At 56.0% G+C, this 9,021-nt stretch overlaps 1 protein-coding gene across 1 annotated transcript in view; it reads left to right on the top strand.

Moving 5' to 3' along the window:
- The window catches only part of TFAP4 (transcription factor AP-4), a 13,494-nt gene that overhangs the window by 777 nt on the left and 3,696 nt on the right, over positions 1-9,021 (top strand). The window contains exons 2-3 of the mRNA XM_008071135.2: positions 8,337-8,502; positions 8,602-8,765. Coding sequence (XP_008069326.1) covers positions 8,337-8,502; positions 8,602-8,765 — 330 coding nt within the window. The remainder of the gene's footprint in view (positions 1-8,336; positions 8,503-8,601; positions 8,766-9,021) is intronic.

The raw sequence follows: 9,021 nt of genomic DNA, 5'->3' as shown, positions 1-9,021 counted from the left end.
CCAGCCCGCCAGCCCGCCAGCCCGCCTGCCTGCGCCCGGGCGCTGTTTACTAGCGAGGCCTGGACGTGACTCTGCAGCCCTCTTGGAGTAGGCGGATCTCTGCGCGCGACGCCTCGCGGGAGCTGTAGTTCTTGGCGCCCTGCGGGTGCGGCATTGTGGGACTTGTAGGCGCTCCCAGGCCATGCTTTCCCAGCACAAAGCTCGGCCCCCGTGGGCAAGGTGGGCAAGGCACAGCCAGGTGAGGAGGCCTTTTGGGGAAGAGGCACCTAAGGCTACTCCTAGCTTCGCGGGGCCGCTTTCCGCCGCCCGTGGGTCTCCTTTGCAAACTTTCCCGTCCAACGTCCTTCCCCACACCCATCCACCGAAAGCGTCGGGTCTCCCCGCCAGGTGGGTGGCCCAAGGTCCGCGGCCCTCTCCATAAGCCACTTTACAAGCTTGGCTCTGGGTTGCTCAAAATCCACGCATTCCCAAAGGATGATGAGTTCGAGGACCACACGCAGCCAAGTCACCCTGCACACTTGTTAAGATGTACATGCCTGGAACTGGTGTCGCTAGGGCCCCGAAATCTGCATGTCGAACAGGACTTGCCGGGCGGGGGTGCAGGGGAGGTGTGGGTGCTCCGGCTAGCACAAGTTTGGGACCTGCGGCCCTCTTCCTGCCGCGCTGCTCCAGGAGCGAAATGGCTCCCCAGGGCTGGGCTGGAGCCACGTGCTCCGCCGCCCGAGGTAGTCTGGGCGGGGATTGAGGGAAGAGGGGCCCGTGCGGTGTGGCCCAGGCTGGTGCACACCCGGGGCTGCAGACATCGACCTGGAGGAAAGCTTACTGTACTGGGAGAGGCAGCCGCCCCCCGACCCCTCCCGTAGGGCTGCTTCTTAAGGCTGCTCTCAAGTTCGGTCAGTACCTGAGGATGGCTGGGCCAGTGGATGGGTCTGGCAGCTAGCGAGGCCATTCTGAGGACCGGCCCCTCCACAAGGCCCACCCGGAGGCTCCCCGCCCCCCCCAAACCCAAACAATTCTTGAGCTCTTTATATGTTCTGGGGGCTCACTTTGCTAGAGTTTTCTCACTGAATTGTCATAATCCTTCTATGAGTCAAGGTGCCTATGATTCCCGTGTAAAAACGAGGACACAGAGACGGGGGAAAGGACCAGTGGTGGAACTGGAACTGGAACTCTGGTCTCAGAGTACTGGCTGCGCGGAGCCTGGCAGGGCATTGGGGAAGTGGCTGAGCTGCCCCATATGCTGGAGAGGATGTTCTGGGCCTGATCCTGGCAGGCTTGGGGCAGCCGGGCCCTCTGGCTGTCATGCCTTGCCCTCGGTTGAATCCTCTCAGGGCCCCCCAAGTCTTTGGCTTCTCTTTGTTCCGGCCACAATTCCCTCTTTGGAGAAGGCCAGCAGTTCCCCAGAGTGGTTGAATCTTGGCGGACCAAGTGCTTGAAGGGGCCCTTGGGTTTGTTCATTTTCAGCAGGGGCCACAGGGTGAGGGAGGAGACCTGTCCAGGATGGAATGTGAGGGTCAGGCAGGACCTTCTGGCCGGAGGGACTCCTTTCTGTGGGTCGTATCAGGCTGGTGGACTTGGCTCCTCTCTGTCACCCAGGCCTACCAGACAGGGCTGTAGAGCCCAGTGTCACCCGCACAAGGTGTGACCTAAGGGTTCTTGGTCTCTGGAAAACAGCACCTGTGAAGATTAGCTATGGGTATGAAAAGTGCTGTTAAAATTACACTCAGACTCTTTTTTGTTTTGTTTTGTTTTTTAAGTCGGAGTCTCACTCTGTCGTCTATGCTGGAGTGCAGTGGCATGCTCATGGCCACCACAGCCTTGACCTGCTGGGCTCCAGTGATCCTTCCCCTGCAGCCTTCCAAGAAGCTGGGACTACAGGTGCCCGCCACCACACCTGGCTAATTTTTAAATTTATTGTAGAGATGAGGTCTCACCAAGTTGCCTGGGCTGGTCTAGAACTCGTGGGCTAAGGCAGTTCTCTCACCTTAGCCTCCCAAAGTGTTGGGATTATAGACATGAGCCACCTTGCCCAGTCACACTCAGACTCTTTTGAGTTGGAGTCTCACTCCGTTGCCCAGGCTGGAGTGCAGTAGCACACATGCTCACGGCCACCCCAGTGTTGATCTTCTGGGCTCCAGCGATCCTTCCACCTCAGCCTTCCGAGTAGCTAGAACTACAGATGTGCACTACCATGCCCGGCTATTTTTAAAAATTTATTGTAGAGATGTGGCCTCGCCAGGTTGCCCGGGCTGGTCTCGAGCCTGCGGTCTCAGGCAATCCACTCGCCTTGGCCTCCCAAAGTGCTGGGATTACAGGCTGAGCCACCAAGCCTGGCCTCACACTCAGACTTTTAAAGGCAGGTACATGGTAGTCTCAATCCTTGTATCCTTATCTTAAAAAAATATACTACTGAAAGATACTAACTCCCATAAGAAGGAGTTAGAGAAAATTAAGTGCTTTGGAATGTTTTTTGGGTCTCTAATCTATTTGTGAAGCATCAGCTTTCTCTTAGGACTGAGGATACAGCCATGAGCAGGTTCTGACTCATGCCCTCAACAGCTTACGGTCTCATGGTCCTAAAGGGCCTTGTAGATCTTCTAAGAGATTAATAGTTTGTCCCCGACTCTTCGGTGTAAACCCTGTAGAAATGGCATCCTGTAATCTCTCTTTTTTTGGGGTTGGAGTCTCACTCTGCCACCCAAGCTGGAGGGCAGTGGCATGGTCCCAGCTTCCTCAGCCTTGATCTGCTGGGCTCAGGCAATCCTTCTGCCTCAGCCTTCCAAGTAGCCACCACGCCTGGCTATCCTCTCTTCTTGATATCTTTCTTTTTTTGGAGTCAGGATCTCACTCTGTTGCTCAGGCTGGAATACAGTGACAAGATTATGGCTCACTGCCGCCTCGAAGCCTGGGCTCTACCAATCCTCCTGCCTCAGCCTCCCAAGTAGCTGGGACTTCAGGCGTGCACCACCACACTCGGCTAATTTTATTTATTTATTTATTTTTTTGTAGTGACAAGGGTCTCACTATGTTGCCCAGGCTAACCTCAAGTGATCCTCCTGCCTCGGCCTCCTGAAGTGCTGGGATTACAGGCGTGAGCCACTGTGCTCAGCCTTGATCTCTTTTATCTTCACCATGATTCTGTGAAGTGAAACAGTATTTCCTCATTTTGCAGATGGGGAAACTGAAGCTTCGAGAGATAAGTGGCCAGGCTTGGGGTTTCAGTTTGTACGTGGCAAGGCTGGGTTTTGTACTTGAACCCAGTACAGGATTCCCTCTAATGGGCTAAAGGAACTTTGGGGGAAGGGAGGGAGGATGTTCTGATGGCAACAGCTTGGCATGTTGTGTTTTGGCACCAAGGGGAGAGATGGCAGGCTGGCCAGGTCGGAGTGGGGAGTATGGATAGTATAGCAGCAGCAGGGATAGATGGCGAACCTCGGACTGATTAGGAGAGAAGGATGAGCACCTTGGGCATCCTTGTGGCAGGGCTGTCCTCCTTCCTCCCTTTTTGTGTATGGGAGAATCCCCTGTAGACTTTCCCACCTTTGACTGTAGATGCTAAGTGACTCTGAGGTGTGTGAGTGACTCCAGGGCGGCGTGAAGTGTATGCGGCTGCAGGGGGGTGTAGAGAAGCCAGAGATGCTTAACCTTGGGCTAGGCGGAAGCAATAGGTCCTGGGCAGGCATCTCGACTTGAGTGACTGGGATGCCAGCATTATTCCCAGCAGATTCTATGGGTGCTGTGATAGTAGGGGTGGCAGCTCTGGTCTTGTGGGTACCCAAACCTGGTGCCCACATTTTGTTCCTTGGTCATTGGCTGCCCAGCATCCTGCCTTATTCTTTTTTTTTTTTGAGTTGGAGTCTCACTCTGTCACCCAGACTGGAGTGCAGTGGCATGCTCATGGCTACCTCAGCCTCGACCTGCTGGGTTCAAGTGATCATTCCACCTCAGCCTTCCAAGTAGCTGGAATCACAGGCATGTGCCACCACACCTGGCTCCTGCCTTATTCTCAAGGCTGGGGCAGCTTCTGGCCATTCCCAGGAGACTGGCTGACACAGGGCAGTCCCTGGAGGCTACAGGCAAGAAACCCGCTGTTTCAGGGAACTTGGGCCACCTTTACTTCACCTGGGGAAGTCTCAAGTGGCCAGGGAGGTGGGTAAAGGGACTACCTGTGTGGCTACTTTCTGTAAATTGAGTTTGCTTCTGAAAAGCCCAGAGCCATTAGCAACCCAGAGCTATAAGGAACATTCAGGCATTTGCAGAAAAATCTGCAGTATCACCTGGAAATTCCAGTTAACCATCCTTCTTCAACAGGATGGTCAGCAGTCAGAATCTGTGGTTGGTCAGCATTCCACAAATAAGAATCCCTGGTTAACTAGCACTGCCCCAGTCACAACCCCTGATTAGCTCCTGTTCCACCAATCAGAAACCCTGGTTAGCATGCATTCTATTAAAGGATTCTGTTGCTAGTACCTCCAGGGCTATTTAGGTGAGTTATAATTGAAGGTCTTGGTGGCAAGTCCAGGACCCCATAAGGAACTATAGCTTTGGGGAAAGTCTTTTTTTTTTTTTGAGTTGGAGTCTCACTCTGTTGCCCAGACTGGAGTGCAGTGGCATGCTGCTGGCCATTGCAGCCTCAACCTGCTGGGCTCTGGTGATCCTTCCACCTCAACCTTCCAAACAGCTGGAACTACAGGCGCGCGCTACCACACCCGGCTAATTTTTTGATTTATTGTAGAGATGAGGTCTTGCCAAGTTGTCCAGGTGGGTCTCGAACCCGCGGGCTCAGGCAGTCCACTCACCTCAGCCTCCTAAAGCGCGGGATTGAGCCACCCAGCCCGGCTGGAAGTCTTTTTTCTTGGATTTACATCTAGGTTAAGCACTAGGTTAACCAGCAGCTGGCTGCGACATTGATCCCTGCCACCAAGACCTTCAGTTATAACTCACCTAACTAGCCCTCGATCCCTGCCTGGGCCCCAGGGTCTCTTCCTCTGGGAACTTCCGGGATGGGACTTTCTGGACTGGGGTCCTGAGGTCTCTTTTGGCTAGGGGGCATTTTGTGGGGAAGGGCCAGGCTGAGAATCTGCTTCCCAGGGCAAAGGAATGAATGGGACTTGGGTTGGGCAGTGAGAGGGGTGCATTCGGCTGCACCCTACCTGGGTGTGACCTTGGGCATGTCACCTCACAGTGGGCCTGGTCCCCCTCCCTTTGTAGGGGCAGGGGCGCCTGCTGTCCTTTCAGCCAAACCCCCTCTGGTAACAGCAGGCTGTGAGAGTGAGCATCAATAGAGAGTGCTCCCGTGGGTGGGCTGCTTTGGCTGCACAGGTGCCTGCACCCTGGTTTGGCTGCCTGACCTTGGGCATGTCCCTTCCCCTCCCCAGGACCTTGCATTGCTCATTGCAACAGGAGGTGCTCTGGGCTTCCATGAAAATCAGAGAGGAAAGATGTAAAAGGAGTCTACGAATAGCAAAAAGAGTAACACGGTGACTCTGTGTCACCAGCCAGGGGTCTTTGGAGATGAGAGGTGTCCACAGGAAGCCATGTCACAGGGCTGCTTCCATCTGTCTGGGAGCATCTCCCAGAGTGCTGGGTCCTGTCTTCTACAGGGATAATTGTCACCTGCTTGTTGAGACATTCTGCTCTCTGGGACAGTCCATTTTGCCCTGTGGCCCCACAACTGCTCTGGGGTCAGGGTTCAAGTCCCACCATTTGCTGTAACTGGTCCCTTCTTGAGCCTCTGTATTGTCCTTTTTTTTGGAGCTGGAGTCTCACTCTGTCACCTTTGCTGGAGTGCAGTGGTGCAGTCATGGCCACTGCAACTTCTACCTGCTGGACTCAGGCAGTCTTTTGCCTCAGCCTCCAGGGTAGCTGAGACTACAGGCACATGCCACCATGCTGGGCTAATTTTCTTTTTTTTTTTTTTTAAAGTGTGTTGTCCTCTTTCATGGAACTCATCAGGCCACCTGACTCACCATGCCCAACTACTTTTTTGATTTGTTATAGAGATGAGGTCTTGCCATGTTGCCCAGGCAGGTCTCAAACCTGTGGGCTCTGGCAATCCTCTCACCTCTGCCTCCCAAAGTGCTGAGATTATAGGTGTGAGCCACTGTGCCTGGCTGAATTCAACACTTTTTAAAAACTGATTTCTCAAGCTGGGTGCAGTGGCTCAAACCTGTAATCCCAGCACTTTGGGAGGCCGAGGCGAGAAGATTGCCTGAGCCCAGGGGTTCGAGACCAACCTGGGCAACTTGGCAGGACCTAGACTCTACAATAAGTAAAAAAATTAGGGACTCGGGCAATCCTGGTGGCATGCACCTGTAGTTCCAGCTACTTGGAAGGCTGAGGCTGAAGGATCATCTGAGTCCAGCAGGTCGAGGCTGCAGTGGCCGTGAGTGTGCCACTGCACTCCAGCCTGGGTGACAGAGTGAGACTCTGACTCAAAAAACAAACAAACAAATGTGATTTCTGTGTCATTGGGCGCTCCAAGTGGCCTTTGGGCATCACCAGGAGCGACCCAGGGGCTGGGGTAGCGGGAGGTCTCTCCACACATCTCTTCTGAGGGGGATGGAGATGCCCCCAGACAGATGGAAGCAGCCCTGCGTCGTGGCTTCCTGTGGACACCTCTCGTCTCCAAAGACCCCTGGCTTTAACCCACCCACAACAGAGCAATCCCTGTCCCCTTGCCTGCTGGCCTCTCCGAGGTGGCATGGACTGAGGGCAGTGTCAGGCCTGGGAGCATGACTCCCCTCCAGAGGCAGCCCACAGCTGTGCATCAGGGATCCTGCAGCCACCCCGTCACTCCCATTCTAGGGGCAGGGAACCTGGGAGAAGTGAGGTACCCTGGCCCCAAAGTGAGGGGGCTGGCATCTAGCTGTCTGATCCTTAAGGCCTCCTTGCTCTGAGCCCTAAGTCTCCTTGTAAAGTGGGGGGCCTGAGCCCTTTTCCAGCCCTGTAAGGGACTGGGGAGGAGACTTTGGGTCCTGATGGGGGCTTGACTTGGTGAAGCAGGGAGAAGGTGGATTTGCCTCCTGACTCTCAGTTGGCTATTGGGAGAGGAAGCCGAGGCCCAGGAAGGGGCAGTGATATGTCTAGGATCTCACAGGGAGCTGAGGCGGGACAACTGGGCAGACTGGGGGGAGAGCGGGAAAGCCATCAGCTGTTTCCAGCTGAGGCAGATGTGCCCCCTCCGGTCCATGCCAACTCCTTCCCGCCTGGGGATAGTGGAAGGGCCAGGACACAGCAAGGAAGTCAGACCTGAAGCCTCCTTGACCCAGACTCCCCCATCAATGGAACAAGATCTGCCCAGAGACCTTTCCCTCTTCTCCCAGACTTAGGGGCATGCACTCCCTCAACTCACGCCTGGAACAGGTCTCCCTGGGAGGGCCCCTCAGGAAGAGGCTGGGGCTGTGGCTTTGGGTGGGGCTGGCAGCCTCTGCTGGGAGCCCAGCATCTGGAAGCCATCAGGCCAGTATGGGGGGGGGGGAAGCAGCGTTGCAGGGGAGGGCCAGGGAGGGGAACATGCCTCCTCCAGGCCACACACAGGCCCAGCCCCTGGGAGCAGTGGCCTTGGCTCCATTGCTGCCGCTGCCTCCTGGCCCGTAGCCACACCCCCTTTCCCTGGGTGTCTTCTCTCACCCACTAACGCCACCCACGGCATGTTGGGAGCCGAGCCTTGCTTCATCTGCCTCTTGGAGTGGATGGGCTTGGGGGAGAACCGTCAGGGATGCTGGCCTGGTGTTTCCTTCAAGGAGTGAGTGGTTTCCGTCTGTCTTCTGTGAAGTAGTAGCCTAGGGGGGCTAGGGTGGGAGGGTAGGGGCTTGTGGCGGAGACATGGCTCTGAGAATGGGGAGGGAGGAGGATGTCTTCTTCAGTCCTGGGACAGCAAGCAGAAAGAGGTGGTCCAGGTGCCTGGTAAGGAACTCAGAAGTGTCTCAGGAGTAGGTGTCTCTGACTGTCACCTGGGCCCCACCTGCATCAGAATCACAGGGATTAGCCATGAAGGTTTCAACCCCACCCAGATCCAATAGTGAGACACTGGGGTTGGCACCTGAGGTCTGCATGGTTTATAAGCTCCCAGGTATTTCTGGCCCCCAGACACCCTGGGAACCTCTGTTCTGGAGAGGGGCCCTTTTCCCATGAAGAAAGCCAGGGAGGGGCTGGTTTCTGAGCAGGCTGTCTACCCACAGCCAGCTGATCCCGTCTGCTTGGGTGTCCCTTCCATCAGTCTGCAGGGGAGGTATTCAGGCCACTTGGTGGAGTTGAATGATAAAGACAGGAGCCTCCAGGGCGCAGGCTACAGAGGGCACCTAGCCTGAGTCTGTCCCTGTCCTCCCTGGCAGCCTTGCAAACATTCCACTGACCCCCGAGACTCAGCGGGACCAGGAACGGCGGATTCGGCGGGAGATTGCCAACAGCAACGAGCGGAGGCGCATGCAGAGCATCAACGCGGGCTTCCAGTCCCTCAAGACCCTCATTCCCCACACAGATGGTGAGAAGCTCAGCAAGGTAGGCGAGAGCAGGGAGGGCTTCCTGGAGGAGGTGGCAGGCTCCAAATGGGAGGAGGAAGTGAGCCGCCAGCCTGACCCCTGCTCTTCCCACCCTCAGGCAGCCATTCTCCAGCAGACGGCGGAGTACATCTTCTCCCTGGAGCAGGAGAAGACCCGGCTGCTGCAACAGAACACACAGCTCAAACGCTTCATCCAGGTACCCCCAGTGGAGATCTCCCTCACCTCAGCACCCAACCCTTCTCCTGGCTCCCAGGGGGTGGGCCTGGGCCTCAGATGTGGCTGCAGGTCCCATCTGGCCCACTGACTGGCCTACGTCAGGCACTGGCGTTCCTGTGCCGGCCTCAGTTCCCTCGTCAATCACGTGGGATGGAGTGGGCTTTGGGAGGAAAGCCGGGCCGTTCGGCTTCCCTTCCTGGCGCGTGGCCAGCTTATGGGATTTGGGATCCTCTGTGTTGGATGGCTCTGGGGGGCTGGGCTGGGGTGGTGCCAGGTGTCAGGCCCACTCACCCCCCCCCCC

This window comes from Carlito syrichta, unplaced genomic scaffold, assembly GCF_000164805.1.
Source record: "Carlito syrichta isolate Samal-C Ts95f unplaced genomic scaffold, Tarsius_syrichta-2.0.1 Scaffold314117, whole genome shotgun sequence".
Taxonomy (NCBI): Eukaryota; Metazoa; Chordata; class Mammalia; order Primates; family Tarsiidae; genus Carlito; species Carlito syrichta.
This window is presented reverse-complemented; position numbering and strand designations above follow the sequence as displayed.